The sequence below is a fragment of the Lepidochelys olivacea genome, assembly GCF_965140295.1.
Source record: "Lepidochelys olivacea isolate rLepOli2 genome assembly, chromosome: 1".
NCBI lineage: Eukaryota > Metazoa > Chordata > Testudines > Cheloniidae > Lepidochelys > Lepidochelys olivacea.
Window position 1 is genome coordinate 3,363,946 of NC_140411.1, and position 17,715 is coordinate 3,381,660.

Below are 17,715 nucleotides of genomic sequence, written 5' to 3' on the forward strand. Positions count from 1 at the left end.
ACCATTGCATGGATCCTGCCTGCTACAGGCTCCCGGCCAGGAGGAACAAAAGGGATCTGAAAGCTAAAGAAATAAGTCACAGAACGGTCTCTTCCCTCAGGACTTTGTAATCAAGCTTCAGGGCCTACAAGCTGTATGATGCACAATCTCACCCACCTGCCAATCAACCCTGCTCCCAACCCTCAGCTGCTTTTATACGGCTTCTTGGCTTCCCTCCCCACTCCCGACTGGCTTGATGAGCCCAGCACTGCGTGCTTCCTGCACTCACTGCAGGCTCCTTATCAGGCTGCAGCAGATCCTGTCTCAGCCCCAGAGCAGAGGGAACTCAGCTGGTGGGGGAGACTCAGCGAGTGACGGGTGGAGAAGAGGAGCAAGCGAGAGGGTCAGCGCCTTGCGGGGAAAAGCGCAGAAGTGGGTGGAGCCTTGAGATGAGATGCAGAGCAGAAGTTGGGCATTGGAGGAAGAGGCAGGGCAGGGGACAGGACCTCAGGGGTCCAGTTACCAGAAATTAGAAAGGGGGCAACCTTATGAGTTAGTGAGTTGTACACAGACCGATTCCCCAGTTTGTCACGCTGACAAAGCACACTAAGATCAGGAAATTATTTAATGTCTCTCACTGACCAGGAAGTGATTCAGGGAAAAGGGCCCAGCACCAGCTCACCACCCAGATCTGCATGGAACTTGGTCTGAGAGCCAAAGCAGAAAGAGAAAAAATTAGTTCCTTTATGGGTAATGAGCCGGAGAAGCCTGTCCCGGTTCTGTTTGGTCCTCACCCCGTAGATGATGGGGTTTATCATGGGGGGCACCAGGAGGTACATATTGGCAATGAGAATGTGGAAATGCAGGGGCAAATTGAGGCCAGAATGGTACATGAGGAAAGAGAAGAGACCAGGGATGTAAAAGGCTAAGATGGCAGAGAGGTGGGAGCTGCAGGTTCCAAAAATCTTGAGCCAGGCGTCCTTCGTGGGGAGGCTGAAGATGGCCCTGATGATCTGGGTATAGGACACGGTGATAAAAATCACATCCAGACCCATCACACAGAATACCACAAAGAGGCCGTAGTAGCTACTGACATGGGTGTTGGCGCAGGCCAGCTTCACCACAGCCAAGTGTTCGCAGTGCGTGTGGGGGATGATGTTGGTTCCGCAATATGGCCACTGCCTCGTCAGGAGGATCGAGGGCAGTGTGAGCATGCCACCGTGCAGCACCACGGCCAGGCCGATCTTGGCCACCACGGGGTTTGTCAGGATGGTGGAATGCCTCAGGGGATGGCAGATGGCCACGTAGCGATCCAAGGCCATGGCCACAAAGATCCCAGTCTCCACCACAAAAAAGCAGTGAAGGAAGTACATCTGGGTGAGGCAGGCACTGAAATCTATTTCCCTGGAATTGAACCAGAAGATGCTCAGCGTTTTGGGGAGGATGGATGTAGACAGGACCAGGTCGGTGACGGCCAGCATGCAGAGGAAATAGTACATTGGCCCATGGAGGCTCGGCTTTCTCTTCACTATGAACAGGATGGTGAAGTTCCCCAAGACAGCTATGGCGTACATGGCACAGAAGGGGATGGAGATCCAGACGTGGGCTGCCTCCAGGCCAGGAATGCCCAGCAGGATGAAGGTGGAGGGGTTGGTGAAGTGAGTTGTGTTGGAATCTGACATGGAGTAGGGAAGAAGGTGTCCAGCTCTGAGGCAGAATGGTGTCTCCTGCACGTACCATACATTCACCAGACTTCCTGTATGTGCCCAGGCTCTAGGGTGATGGTCACAGTACAAATGCCTGATGGAGAGACAGCGTTAATATTAGACACTACATGCAGTACTGGGGGCTGTTCTCATAGGTGAAGCAGATTTGTTGCCCTTCACACACTAAAAATAATGTTTTCATTATTCAGAAAAATGAATTATGAAACACTGACTCTCCAAATCCAATTCCATGTTTCATGGTGCCCCATGCATCAATAATTCTGACACATTGTGGTGTGGGAATCCTTAATAGGCACCAGCAGGAAACCGGAGTGTGGGTACTGGCTATCCATAATTGTTCCTTAATGCAATGAATCCCAGGCTAGAGAGCCCATGCTGTGGGGAGATTCCTATTTATCCGGTTGCTCAAAATCTAAGTCTGGAAAAAAAACAAAGCTTTGCAGAGCATGTACATGTGGAAACATCCCAACTAGAACAAACATCAGGGAAAAGACCTGGGTGTCATTGATAGAAGCTCCATGGAAACCCCTGTTCCTTTGCAGTAGTGGTGAAAAGAGAGACAATGTTCTCATACCTAAGCAATGGGATGGAGAATAACCTGCTCTGGACAAGTGCTCAGTTTTGGTCACCCAGTCTCTATAAAGGACATAGCAGATAGAAAGGGGATTTTCAGGACAAGACAGGCTACGAGAATGGGAGAGGCTGCCATATGTAGACAGTCTGAAAAGTCTGGGACTGTTTAGTTTAGAGAAGAGGCAACTAAGGGGGTATATGATAGAGGAGAGGAAAATAAACAGTGGATCTGATTAGATTCCAATGGACAAACAGAGAACAGTTCCCAACCAGTAATATTGATAGACACTTAGTGTTTCAAAGGGGCTAATTCCCCAGATTTGAGGCAAATTATGAGAAAATCAGATTGGGAGGAATAATTTAGACAGAAAACTGGGAAGGAAAAGAGGAAATTTTATTGGAAGTGGTTATTAGATAACTAGAAAGCCACAATTCCAAAGTCAAGGAAATGGACAACTTTGGCTAAAAACCTGGTTTAGTGACAAACTGAAGGCAGCTGTTCAGGGTGGGGAAAGCAATATATAACAGATGGGAAACAGGGACATAGACAGCAAGCAATACAAATTGGAAGTTATGAACACTGATAAGGGACATTAGAGACATCAGGGAAAAACCCATGCTTGGCAGGGCTAAGGATCACAAAAAGAAGATAATTAAGTATATTAAGAACAAAAGAACTCCTAGAAAAGGTTTAGGCCAATTCCTGGAGAGAGAAAGGAAACTTGTTAATGCTGCAGAAAAGGTAGATGTGTTCAATACCTATTTTTTGTTCTACATTTGGAAAGAAGCGGTATGATGTACTCATATCACCTAAGATGATTAAATACTTTCCAGTCCATTAGCCGTCAAAGGGGATGATAAACAGCATCTACAACAGAACCTTAGAGTTACAAACACCGGGTTAAGAACTGACCGATCAACCACACATCTCAGTTGGAACCAGAAGTACGCAATCAGACAGGAGCAGAGCCAAAAAAAAAAAAAAGAAAGAAAGGAACAACAGGACAGTACTGTGTTAAAACTAAATTATTCAAAAAAGGAAAGAGAAAGTTTTTTAAAAAGATTTGACAAGGTTAGGAAACAATGGAAAAGCTGGTCTGGGATTAGAGTAAAAAAAAAGGCTGGGAATATAATTAATGTCCGTGAACAAGAGGGTTTATGGAAAAGAAGGCTTGCCAAAGAAACTTGATTCCATTCATCAATGGTTTGGAAGGAAATGTAAAATCACTGCAAATGAAATTTGAGGATGACCCACAGATTGGCGGAGTGATTACAATGAGGGGCCCGGGGCAGGCATAACAATTGATCTGGAGCGTTTGGTGAGGTGGGCCCATGGAAAGAAAATGTTTTAATACAGACAAATGCAAAGTTATCCTCTTAGAACAGGAAATGCAGGCCCGACCCACAGACTAGGGCACTGTATTATTGAACGCAGGGACCCTGAAAAGGATTTAAGGTCATTCTGGACACCCAGCTCATTGTGAGCTCCAAGTGTGATGCTGTAGCCAAGAGGACTGATGCGATCCTTGGATGCATAAACCAGGGAGACGTGAGTTGGAGCAGGGGAAGGATTTTACCTCTGCACATGGCATTGGTGAAACCAACTGTATCCAGTTCTGGGGTCCACATTCTAAAAGGAGATGTTGAAAAATTGGAGAGGGTACAGAAAAGGGCCACAAAAATGTTTAGAGGCTGGAGAAAATGCCTGACAGTGAGAGACTTAAAGAGCTTCATCTATTTATCTTATCAAAAAGATGATCAAGGGGAGATTTCCATGGGTAGAAATCTGTGAGTAATAATGCACTCTGTAATCTAGCAGAGAAAGGCAGAGCAGGACCCAGGAGTTGGAAGCTGAAGCCAGACAAAATCCAGCTGGAAAAAAAGGCCAAAATTTTAGCACTCCGGGTGATTAACCATTGGGACACACTACGAAGGGAAGGAAAGAAGGACTTGTGGCACTTTAGAGACTAACCAAGTTATTTGAGCATAAGCTTTCGTGAGCTACAGCTCACTTCATCGGACGAAGGGAAGTGGTGGATTCTACAACTCCCCATGGCTGCAGATCCAGACTGGGTGCTTCTCTTGAAGATCTGCTTAAGGGCTTGTCTGCACTTAAAATGTTACAGCATCGCTGCTCGGGTGCTTCAGTGTAAACACTGCTGACACCGACAATGGGGGTTCTCCCAAAAGTGCAGGTAATCCACTTCCCAAGAGGTGGGAGCTGGGTCGGTGGAAGAATTCTTCGTTCAACCTCATGCTGTCTACACCGGGGTTAGGATGATAAAGTGATATCTCTCAGAGGTGTGGATGTTTTTACTATTGCAGAAAAATAGATGCAAATGCAGTGTTAGGTTGCGTTAACACAGGCAGAGCATGCGAGTCACAGGAGATGATTATACCGCTCCTCTCGGCAATGGTCAGGCCACAGTTGAGTACTGTGTCCAGTGTTGGCCACCAAACCATACGGAGGATGTAGAGAAACTCGAAAGGATCCAGAGTTGAGAGACAAAGAGGATTCGAGGGCTGGAATGCAAGCCGCATGAGCAAAGGCTGAAGCAACTGGATATATTTACCTTGGAGAAGAGGAAATAAAGGGGGGACATGCCAGCGGTTTTCAGATACTTGAAAGGAAGGCTGCCACAAAAAAGATGGAGAAAAAATGTTCTCTCTTGCCACTGAGGGCAGGACAAGAGGCAACGGGTTCAAAGTACAGCAGAGTAGATTTAGAGAAGATTTAAATCTCAGGAAAAAATTCCTAACGGTAAGAACAGGAGAACAATGGAGCAGACACCTCGGGAGGTTGTGGAAGCTCCTTCACTGGAGGTTTTCCAAAGGAGGCTGGAGAGCCATCTGTCTGGAATGGTTTAGACAGAACACATTCTGCATCTCGGCAGGGGTTAGACTAGATGAACCTTGCGGTCTCTTCTCACCCTGTGGCTCTATGATTCTACGATGTAAAATCCTACAGCAGACAAGGCCTTAGTCAAACACAAGTTATGGAGCTCAATGCAGAGAAAACTGTGTGAAATGTAATGGCCTGTGTTATACAGCAGGTCAGGCTGGATGATCAAATGGTCCCTTCTGGCTTTATATCCTATGAATCTATCAATAAAGAAAGTAGATCAAGCAGCTATATTTACTGTGTCTCACAACACACGAACAAGAGAACATTCCATTACATTGAAAGTCTGAACATAGAACTCTGATAAAAGAAAATTGTTTACGTAATCCATAGTTGGCCTGTGGAACTCCTTGCCACAGACATTACGGGGGCAAGGAGCTTAGCTGAATGGGATTTACAAATGGATGGGCCGTTGCAGGTGGTACTGGTGGCACCATGCTTAGGTAAGGCTGTCTGACACCTTCCATTAGGAAACTGCATTTTCAGTGGCTTATAAGTTTACCAGACTTGAAGTGTTTGGTCTGAAATTTCCCATGCTGGGTGTCTGCTTCCAGATGAATTGTTTTTTACAAAGTTTCAGACCTAACAGTTCAGCTGCCTTCTCGAATGAAGCTAGGAGAGAAGATGTCTTGCCCACGTTGAAAAATTCTTATAATTGTTCCAGTGAGGACTGTTAGAACCTCTGTGCTTTACAGCAGATAAAAGACAGGAGGTCCCCTCATCTCAAAAAAGGTATACTGGCATTAGAAAAGGTTCAGAGAAGGGCAACTAAAATGTATAGGGGGTTGGAACGGGTCACATATGAGGGGAGATTAAAGAGGCTAGGACTTTTCAGCTTGGAAAAGAGGAGACTAAGGGGGGATATGATAGAGGTCTATAAAATCATGAGTGATGTGGAGAAAGTGAATAAGGAAAAGTTATTTACTTGTTCCCATAATATAAGAACTAGGGGCCACCAAATAAAATGAATGGGCAGCAGGTTTAAAACAAATAAAAGGAAGTTCTTCTTCACTCAGCGCACAGTCAACCTGTGGAACTCCTTGCCTGAGGAGGTTGTGAAGGCTAGGACTATAACAGGGTTTAAAAGAGAACTGAATAAATTCATGGAGGTTAAATCCATGAATGGCTATTAGCCAGGACGGGTAAGGAATGGTGTCCCTAGCCTCTGTGAGTCAGAGGGTGGAGATGGATGGCAGGAGAGAGATCACTAGATCATTACCTGTTAATTTCACTCCCTCTGGGGAACCTGGCACTGGCCACTATCAGTAGACAGGATACTGGGCTGAATGGACCTTTGGTCTGACCCAGTATGACCGTTCTTATGGTCTTATGTCAAGTAATACCCTCCTCACCCCCCCAGCCATTAACAGCCAGAGCCCTGAGATGTAAGAGCAGGAGGTGACAGACTCTGTGCATGAACACACAGCTGGCTCCTGAGGTTTCGATTCAGTTCTTACACCAAGAAAAGTTTAGCCTCAGTGGAGCCTGATTAAACTAAGGGCCAGGGCCTCAAAATTTGGCCTTTGTATTGTCCATCTACTAACACCTTTCATCCTGAAGGATCCACCGTGCCACTGAAATCCAGCCGCCTTGGGGCTGGAGGCCATCAGCAGAAAGGGACATTTTGGCCCATGATATTGGAGCAAACTCATTCCCTGTGAAAAAGGCCCTGGGATGTTTAACGGCTGTGCAGAGCAGAAAGGACCCCAGACGTATTCTCCCTCCCACCGTGCCCATGTTGCTGCACTGGGCTTGTCGAGCAGTTCTTACACCAAGGTTTCGATTCAGTTCTTACACCAAGAATAGTTTAACTTCAGTGGGGCCTGATTAAACTACGGGCCAGGGCCTCAGAGTTTGGCCTTTGTATTATACAGCTACTAACAGCTTTCATCCTGAAGGATCCACCGTGCCACTGAAGGTGAGCTCTTCAGGAAGAGATGGTACCTGTGAATCCTGAGACGGAAGTGTCTTCCCCGGGAATCCCCGTCACGTATCCATGTCCCACACATCTCTCACCCCAGCATCTGCAGCAACATCTCACGCCGAGAGCCGATACAGTGGTGTGTGCTGGTTATAACAGAGCTCTGAGCAATCCCAGGGGGATTCGCTCAGCCTCTAATGGTGAAGCGGCATCTCAGTGTAAACAGGCTGGACACAGGAGACACTCAAGCCAATCACTCTCTTTCCATCTCTGCGCTTCTGCGCTCTTCATCCAGCTTTAGGAGTAAACAGTAATTAAGGGACCTTCCCAAAGGGAGATGAGAACTCTTGGGCTCTGTGCTGACTCAGAGAGGAATTGGCTGCTCTGTGAATCATTGTATATTTAAAAATTATGCTGGATGAGTAAGAAAATTAGGGATAATACCTAGGTCACTTCCAACCCTATTCTTCTATGATTCTATGATTCTAGGGCCTTTTGGATGTTCAGCACCTGTGAAAGCCAGGATGCTCTGGGTTCCTAAACATGCATGGATGTGTACCTATCCCAGGATCCTGTCTCTGACAGTGGCTGGCTCCAGATGCTTCAGAGTAAGGTGTGAGTGACTCGGATGTAGGATATTCTACTCCCTCTGCTTTGTAATTTTTCTTCATCTCCAAAACAGATCTGGAGATCAGGTTTAAAAAAAGAACCAGGTAAGTTCATGGAGGATAGGTCCATCCCTCGCTATTAGCCGGGATGGATTGGGATGGTGTCCCTAGTCTCTCTTTGCCAGAAGCTGGGAATGGGCAATGGGGGATGGATCACTTGGTGATTAACTGTTCTGTTTATTCCCTTTGGGGCACCTGGCATTGGCCACTGTTGGAAGACATGATACTGGGCTAGACGGACCTTTGGTCTAGCCCAGTATGGCCGTTCTTAAAAGAAAGATTCGTGAGGGGAGACACGAGCACTTTCTGCAGGCACATGGGGCTGTCGCTAAGGGCTCAGAGACCAGTAATTCTCATCAGTAACTATCACCATACTGTGCAGCACCTTCATTGAAGGATCTTCAAAATACTTAGCAAAGGAAAATCACTTTGAACATATCCCCGTTATACAGATAGGTAAACTGAAGCAAAGGAGATGTGACCTTGCCAAGGTCACACAGAGCATGACAGACAGAACCCAGGAGTCCTGACTTGCCTACTGTAACCATGCCTTCTGCTTGGACAGTTTGTTTGTTCAATACTCATTGTGCCTTTCAACTCCTCCCTTAACATTCACATGTGTTTAGTTACTGGTTTTCTTTTCCCCTCAGCGTCTCCTTCAATAGGGATCTCAGTCAAAGGTCATCTTCAGGGTCTTGTTAGGCCGGGGTCTGGTGAGATGATAATGTAAGGGGACTTTGTATGTTGGCTAGCCCTCTGTGGAGCTGCTTCCCAATCTCAGGGTTATGCCCATGCAAAAAATCCACCAACATCCCTCTCTCCGTCTTTCTCTTTGATCTCGATTCCCAGCACTGGACCTTGCCCACCCCCGCTTTCCTAGCGGTTTGTGATCTGTGCTCTCTGGGCTAAGAGGTGTGTCTTCTCCAAGCAGCTCTTTCACACCTGTTTTGTGTGTCTTACCAGCCCAAGGAATTACCTTCTCCCCTTGGTGTGATGGTTCATTAGCATAGTAACGAACAACTATCTATTCAGTAGGATCTACAAAATCACAATCTGAGTTCTCTAAACTGGACAGGATTTGACTCAAGAATTGTCTTACCCTGATGGTACAAACAGTTCACCAATATTCCACACACATGCCTTGATTTCTCCTTGCCAGCCTGGGAGCCCCTCCTCAAAGAATTTTTCCTCTAATCGTGTTTTCAGGTGTTGAGTTGTGGCGGGGGGGGGGGAGGGGAGTGAGGCCAAGTGGTGATGTCACTTCTCCCTTTTATAGCTTCTGCCATGTGGAGGGAACTTCATTGTCCCAAAGAAAGATCCCAGCACAGTACTGGAAAAGTACAGGCACAGGATGGAGTCCAGTGTCAGATGAATTTTCATGCTTCAGTGAGTCATAGTCGGGGCCTAACCCATACCCTGGCTAGAACATCCACAGGAAAGTCCATCAGGTGGGGATAAACTTTTTCCATGGACCCTTGTCTTCACTGTTGGGCCATCCACTTGAATAGTCTAGTCACAATGTGCTGGCTAGACTGGACGTAAACTACCTTGTGGGAACTACCACAGGAGCAAACAGGTTTGAAATAGAGGCAGATAATCAATATTCATAACTTCAGATACAATAATGAGACATGGATACAAAGAGGATAGTCATATTCAGCAAACCATAACTTTTCCATAGACACCTGAGGTGACATATTTTGTACAAGAATTGTTGCAATCATATAATAGTAGTTAATATGGAGGTGCCAGGGTGTTGCTTTGGGGTACAGAGTGTCACAACAATATATCTATCAAATTAGAGCTCCCTGAGATCTAATTTTGTATTTTTATATAAGACATACAACCGTGTACTGAAAAAGACGACGTTCTCCTCTGTACCACAGGAGAAAAGCAAGTTGAGGTACAGAGCAAAGGAAAATGAAAGAGTGTTTTTCCTGCTACCCATCACATGTGCAATATGTGACCCCCGAAAATGTCCCTTTCACTTTCCTTGTTTCGTGAGTGTCACCTGCATTTGTGCGACCTCAGCCTCACACACGTAACGGGATCAACAGATGTATCGCCACAGTGTCTGGGGAGCCATTCCTCCCCTCATTCCTTATCAACATGGCAAATCCCAAAGGAACGTAGCCTCCTTCCAAACCGAGCACTGTCTGGATCTGTCAATGGCAAGGTGCGTAAGGGGGTCTGACTGTATATTTGCGCACTGGCAGTCCTGTTGTGCTACTGAAGTTTTGGCACCCACGTGATCACTGGCCACGCAGTGGCATTTCTTGCTATGCCCACTTCAGAATTTACTGGTCATTTCTTCTAGTCATGTGTCCCCAGCAAGAAAGCTGCCAAAAAATGACAGAGCTTATGGGGGTGGTTCTGGTTTCAATATACCCTAACGCCTGATCTTGTGCTGCCCCTTGATACAGAGCAGCTATTGGAGACTGTGACAGGTTGGTCCCCCATTCTGGGCTGCCACCAGATGTACTGGGGATTCACTGAGCCCCTTCTACTCCACCAGCCTGGATTCTCTCTCCCTGTTTTGCAGAATTAGGCTCTCCAGCACACACACACACAGGTAGGCCCATACTCAGCTACAGACACAAACTGAAGTCATCTCTGAGTGAGAGGATTCACCCAGCACTCATGTGCACACCACCTTTGGGGCAAAACCCCCAAAATACCATCTTGTTCTGTATAGAAAGATCTGCAGAGCACAGTTCATAAAAAATCACCCAGTCATAGAAGAATCATAGAATCATAGAAGATAAGGTTTGGAAGAGACCTCAGGATGTCACCTAGACCAACCCCCTGCTCAAAGCAGGACTAACACCAACTAAATCATCCCAGGCAGGGCTTTATCAAGCCAGGCCTTAAAAACCTCTCTTAAAAACCTCCTCCCTAGGGAACCCATTCCAGTGGTTCACCACCCTCCTAGTGAAATAGTGTTTCCTAATATCCAACCTAGACCTCCCCCTCTGCAACTTGAGACCATTACTCCTTGTTCTGTCATCTTCCACCACTGAGAACAGCCGAGCTCCATCCTCTTTGGAACCCACCTTTAATTAGTTGAAAGCAGCTATCAAATCCCCCCTCACTCTTCTCTTCTGCAGTCTAAACAAGCCCAGTTCCCTCAGCCTCTCCTCATAAGTCATGTGCCCCAGCCCCCTGATCGTATTCATTGCCCTCCACTGGACTCTCTCCAATATATCAACATCATTTCGGTAGTGGGCCCAAAACTGGATGGCCCAAAACAGTACTCCAGCTGTGGCCTCACCAGTACTGAAAAGAGGGGGACGATCACGTCCCTCGATCTGCTGGCAATGCCCCTACTAATGCATCCCAAAATGCCATTGGCCTTCTTGGCAACAAGGGCAGACTGCTGACTCATATCCAGCTTCTCGTCCACTCTAATCCCCAGGTCCTTTTCTGCAAAATTGCTGCTTAACCAGTCGGTTCCCAGCCTGTAGCGGTGCCTGGGATTCTTCCTTCCTAAGTGCAGGCTCCACACTTGTCCTTGTTGAACCTCATCGGATTTCTTTTGGCCCAATCCTCCAATTTGTCTAGGTCACTCTGGACCCTATTTCTACCCTGCAGCATATCTACCTCTCCCCCCATCTTAGTGTTATCTGTGAACTTGCTGATGGGGCAATCCATCCCATCATCCAGAGCGTTAATAAAGTTGTTGAACAAAATCGGCCCTAGGACAACCCCTGGGCACTCCGCTTGATACCGGCTGCCAACTAGACATTGAGCCGTTGATCACTATCCGTTGAGTCTGACAATCTAGCCAGCTTTCTACCCACCTTATAGTGCATTCATCCTGTCCATACTTTTTTAACTTGTTGGCAAGAATACTATGGGAGACCATACCAAAAGCTTTGCTAAAGTCAAGATACATCACATCCACTGCTTTCCACAGAGCCAGTTATCTCATCATAGAAGGCAGTCAGGTTGGTCAGGCATGACTTGCCCTTGGTGAATCCATGTGGACTGTTCCTGATCACCTTCCTTTCCTCCAAGTGCTTCAAAATGGTTTCCTTGAGGACCTGCTCCATGATTTTTCCAGGGACTGAGGTGAGGCTGACTGGTCTGTAGTTCCCTGGGTTCTCCTTCTCCCCCTTTTTAAAAGATGGGCACTATATTTGCCTTTTTCCAATCATCGGGGGCCTCCCTGATCACCACAAGTTTTCAAAGATAATGGCCAATGGATCTGCAATCACATCAGCCAATTCCCTCAGCACCCTCGGATGCATTAGATCTGGACCCATGGACCTGTGTATGTCAAATTTTCTAAATAGTCCTTAACCTGTTCTTTCACCACTGAGAGCTGCTCACCTCCTCCCAATACTGTGCTGCCCAGTGCAGCAGTCTGGGAGCTGACTTCAGCTTTTTCCACATCATCTGTCACTAGGTTGCCTACCCCATTCAGCAAGGGTCCCACACTTTCCCTGACCTTTTTCTTCTTGCTAACATACCTGTAGAAAACTTTCTTGTTACCCTTCACATCCCGTGCTAGCTGCAACTCCAGCTGCATTTTGACCTTTCTAATTATACCCCTGCATGCTTGTGCAATATGTTAATCCTCCTCCCTAGTCATCAGTCCAAGTTTCCACTTCTTGTAAGCTTCCTTTTTGTGTGTAAGCTCACCGAAGATTTCACTCTTAAGCCAAGCTGGTCACCTGCCATATTTGCCATTCTTTCTGCACATTGGGATGGTTTGTTCCTGTATCCTCAGTAAGGCTTCTTGAAAATACAGCCAGATCTCCTGGACTCCTTTCTCCCTCATATTAGCCTCCCAAGGGACCTGCCCATCAGTTCCCTAAGACAATTAAAGTCAGCTTTTCTGAAGTCCATGGTCTGTATTTTGCTACTCTCTGTTAGGATATAGATATTCAGGCCTGTCTGTAAAGGCCTAGACTCTAAGAATTTAGGTGTATTCTTATCACTTAGCTAGTTATAGAGGTATAAAAGAATCAAAATCACTGTCTGACTGTACAAGGCCTTTTTTCACTGTGACAGTCTGAGGACCTGTTCTTAGGCTAAGGCCTTTGGCTAAACAGCAGAGGCAGCCATAAGCTGGGAAGCGAATGCTAGTCACATTGAAAGAAGGTGCTATTGGGCTGTAAGGATACAACCCTGTCCTGATAGTGCCTGTCGCCTCCAGAGAAAGGGAAGTGCCTGGAAGATGTAAAAGGAAACTTAGTTTGATAGCATCCTGTCTGGCAAGAACTCACTTATCAATAGCTGGGATGTGAAATCCTCATTTCTGTATTGTTCTATCATTGTAGTCCCCATTTCCCTACTGTTTGTCTTTATAATCTCTGTCTGGTTCTGTGATTGTTTCTGTCTGCTATATAATTAATTTTGCTGGGTGTAAACTAATTAAGGTGGTGGGATATAATTGGTTACATAATCATGTTACAATATGCTAGGATTGGTTAGTTAAGTTTCGGGAAAATTGATTAAGGTATAGCAAAGCAGAACTCAAGTTTTAATATATAGTCTGCAGTCAATCAGGAAGTTGGGGGGGAGGTAATGGGAACAGGGAATGGAGGTGGGGAAATTGGAATCACGTTTTGCTAAGGAGAGGAATGGGAAAAGGGACAAAGGTGTAAGGCTCTGTGGTATCAGAGTTGGGAAGGGGGACACTAAGGAAGGAAACTGGAATCATGCTTGCTGGAAGTTCACCCCAATAAACATTGAATTGTTTGCACCTTTGGACTTCGGGTATTGTTGCTCTCTGTTCATGTGAGAAGGACCAGGGAAGTGAGTGGGTGAAGGAATAAGCCCCCTAACACTCTCCTTTCTTCCTTTTGTGAGGATCCTGAACTCAGTCCATCAAGCTTCCATACACAGGCTAGAAATCCCTTTAGCCTGGGAACAGCTCTTCCTGCAGTTCAGTCTTTGTTCCTCATTTGTTTCCAGGTGTTTCTGTGTGGGAAGTGAGGCCACATGGTGACATTGGTGCCCCCTTTTATGGTTTCTTCCATATGGCGGAAACCCTTTTATTCCACAAGAAGTTTCCAGCCCAAAGACATAAGGATACAGATGGTTCATGTAACAAAACATTGAGTTAATAGAATAAATGAACACAAATCTGACGTTGGGAATCAGAACATTCAAAAACCAGTAGGAGAACACTTCAATCTCTCTGGTCACTCAATAAGAGACCTAAAAGTGGCAATTCTTCAACAAAGAAACTTCAAAAACAGACTCCAACATGAAACTGCAGAACTGAAATTAATTTGCACGCTGGACCCCATCAGATTAGGCCTGAATAAAGGCTGGGCGTGGTTGGGTTATTACAAAACCTAAACCTCATTTCTTCAATACTAATTTCCCCCTACTGTTCCTCACACCTTCTTGTCAACTGTCTGAAATGGGCCACTCTCACAACCACTACAAAAGTTATTTTTCCTCCCTTGGTATCCTGCTGTCAATTGAATTGTCTTGTTAGAATGACCTCACACTTAATAAGGCAACTCCCATCTTTTCATGTATTTATACCTGCTCCTGTATTTTCCACTCCATGCATCTGATGAAGTGGGTTCTAGCCCACAAAAGCTTATGACAAAATAAATTTGTTTCGTCTCTAAGGTGCCACAAGGACTCCTCATTGTTTTTGCTGATACAGACTAACACGGCTACCACTCTGAAACCTGAGTTAACAAGGTTTCCACCCATCTGGGTTTTACCAAGACAGGATGGTTTTCTGCTTCTGGGTGCCATCTGGGGCAGGGAGTTTGTTTATAAACAGAGGCAGGGTGATTAACATAACAAAAGGCTTGTCATTAAATTAAACTAAGGATCATTCGATGAGCTGAAAGCATTCCCAGGCACTCCCATTAAAAAATATGAAACAAAGGGTCAGAATAAATGGTGAAAATGGAGACATGTAAATCGTGGTGTTCCCCAGGGGTCTGTCCTGGGACAAGTGCTGTTCAACATATTCACAAGCGATCTGGGAATAGGGGTAGACTGCAAGGTGGCAAAACTTGCCGATGAATCAGAATTACTCAGATACTTAAGTCCAAAGCAGACTGAGAAGAGTTACAAAGGAATCACAAAACCTGGGTGACAGGGCAACACAATGGCAGATGAAATTCAGTGTTGATAAATGCAAAGTAATGCACATGGCAAAATATAATCCCAACTATATATACAGAACAATAGGGTTTAAATGAGCTGTTACCCATAAAGAAAGAGATCTTGGAGTCATTGTGAATAGTTCTCTGAAAACATCTTCTCCATCTGCAATGGCTGTCAAAGGTAAGAGAATGTTGGGAATCTATCAGAAAGAGATAGAGAATCAGACTGAAAATATCATATTCTCTCTATATAAATCCATGCTATGCCCACAGTTTGAATGCTGCATGCATATTTTGTCACCCAATCTCATCAAAGATTTATTGGATTTGGAAAAGGTACAGAGAAGGGCAACAGAAATTATTAGGGGTATGGAACAGTTCCCATATGAGGAGAGATTAAAAAGACTAGAACTTTTCAGCCTCAAAAAGAGATGACTAAGGGGGAATATGATAGAGGTCTACAAAATCACAAGTGATCTGGAAAATTGAATAAGAAAATATTATTTATTCATTCACATAACACAAGAACTAGGCGTCACCCAATGAAATTAATAGCTAGCAGATTTAAAACAAAGAAAATAAAGTATTTCTTCACAATCAACCTGTGGAACTCTTTGCCAGAGGATGTTGTGAAGGTCAAAAATATAACAGTTTCCAAAAAGAACTAGAGACATTCATGGAGGATAGGTCCACCAATGGCTATTAGCAAGGATAAGCAGGGAAGGTGTCCCTAGCCTGTTTGCCAGACTCTGGGAGGGGATGACAGGGGATGAATCACTTGATGATTACCTGTTCTGTTGATTACCTCTGGGGCACCTGGCATTGGCCACTGTTGGAAGACGGGATACTGGGCTAGATGGAACATTGGTCTTACCAAGTATGGCCATTCTGATGTTCTTATATAGACCCCAGATACATCTGCCCCCTCTGTAACCCAGTAGATCCCACTCCCCTTCCAGAGCTGAGATGGAACCCAGGAGTCCTGAAAGGGTCTCTCTCTTCTCAGACTTAGTAACAAAGTAAGAATAGACATTAAATTTCTAAACCTAACCAGTGTCCTTTCAGTGACTTGCCACAAAATATCAGAACATGTTAGTATTAGAGCTGAGTGGGTCTAATATTTATTTATTTTTCTTTCCTTTATATAGGAATTAGATACAGCGCTTCTGTGAGCTAATTGTTAAGTTATCTGCCAAAAGAACTACAGATTTAAAGTGCCTAAATAGACACTGGAATCATGGTTAAAATTGAGCACCACCCCCCCAAACAAAATCTGAAATGGTTCCCTTGTAGCTGGGGAGGGGGAGGCAGGTGAAGATGAACCATCAAGTGACAGGGGGAGGGGACGAGAAGAGCGAGCGACAGGGGAGGAGCCTTGTGGGGGAAAAGGCAGAGCAGGGGCAAAGCCTTAGCAGGAGAGGTGTGGCAGGGGCTGGAGTCCAGATACCAGCAATTACAAAGATGGCAACCCTGTGAATTGATGAGTTATACACAGATGAATTCCCCAGTTTGTTCCACTAATACGGTACACTCAGGTCAGGAAAGGGTTTCATGTCTCTTTTACTATCCAGTAAGTGATTCAGGGAAGAGGGTCCGGCACCACATCACCAGCCAGTTCTGTATGGAGCTCAGTCTGAAAGCAAGAGCACCAGGAGAAAACTTTAGGTCCCTTTATGAGTAAAGAGCCAGAGCAGCCTGTCCCGGATCTGTTTGGTCCTCACACCATAGATGATGGGGTTTAGCATGGGGGGCACCAGGAGGTACACATTGGCCATGAGAACGTGGAAATGCAGGGGCACATTGTGGCCAAACCGGTGCGTGAGGAAGGAGAAGAGAGATGGGACGTAAAAGGTTAAGATAGCACAGAGGTGGGAGATGCAGGTCTCAAAAGTCTTGAGCTGGGAGTCCTTTGTGGGGAGGCTGAAGACGGCCCTGAGGATCTGGATATAGGACACGGTGATAAAAAGCATATCCAGACCCATCCCAGAGAATAGCAAAAAGAGGCCATAGTAATTACTGACTCGGATGTCAGCGCAGGCCAGCTTCACCACAGCTATGTGCTCGCAGTATGTGTGGGGGATGATGTTGGTTCTGCAATATGGCCACTGCCTTGCCAGGAAGGGATAGGGCAGTACAAATATGCTGCTGCGCAGAACCATGGCCAGGCCGATCTTGGCAACCATGGGGTTTGTCAGGATGGTGGAATGTCTCAGGGGATCGCAGATGGCCACATAGCGATCCAAGGCCATGGCCACGAAGATCCCAGTCGCCATCCCTGTGAAGCAGTGAATGAAGTACATCTGGGTGAGGCAGGCACTGAAATCTATCTCCCTGGAATTGAACCAGAAGATGCTCAGCGTTTTGGGCAGGATGGATGTAGGCAGGACCAGGTCGGTGACAGCCAGCATGCAGAGGAAATAGTACATGGGCCCATGGAGGCTCGGCTCCCTCTTCACGATGAACAGGATGGTGAAGTTCCCCAAGACAGCTATGATGTACATGGTGCAGAAAGGGATGGAGATCCAGACATGGGCCACCTCCAGGCCAGGAATGCCCAGCAGGATGAAGGTGGAGGGGTTGGTGAAGTTGGTTATGTTGGAATCTGACATGTTGTAGGGGGGAAGGTGTCCAACTCTGAGGCAGAACGGCGTCTCCTGCATGTACCGTATGTTCCCCTGTATGTGCCCAGGGTCTAGCATGATGGTTGCAGGACAAATACCTGGATGGAGAGACAGTGTTAATGTGAGTCACTACATGCACTACTGGGGGCTGTTCTCATGGGGGAAGCAGATTGGTCGCTCTTCACACACTGAGAAATAATATCTTCATTATTCAGAGGAATGAATTATAAACTGACCCT

The 17,715-nt window shown here is 45.9% G+C and overlaps 2 protein-coding genes across 2 annotated transcripts; both read right to left on the reverse strand.

The window, feature by feature from the left end:
- Positions 1 to 632: 632 nt before the first annotated feature.
- LOC311514464 (olfactory receptor 52R1-like) lies at positions 633 to 1,661 on the reverse strand (the record flags this gene model as incomplete). Its single annotated transcript, XM_084617026.1, has 1 exon — positions 633 to 1,661. The coding sequence occupies one exon, from the start codon at positions 1,659 to 1,661 to the stop codon at positions 633 to 635; it is 1,029 nt and encodes a 342-aa protein (XP_084473152.1).
- Positions 1,662 to 16,516: 14,855 nt separating this feature from the next.
- On the reverse strand, positions 16,517 to 17,515 carry LOC311514566 (olfactory receptor 52E4-like; the record flags this gene model as incomplete). Its single annotated transcript, XM_084617135.1, has 1 exon — positions 16,517 to 17,515. The coding sequence occupies one exon, from the start codon at positions 17,513 to 17,515 to the stop codon at positions 16,517 to 16,519; it is 999 nt and encodes a 332-aa protein (XP_084473261.1).
- Positions 17,516 to 17,715: the final 200 nt, after the last annotated feature.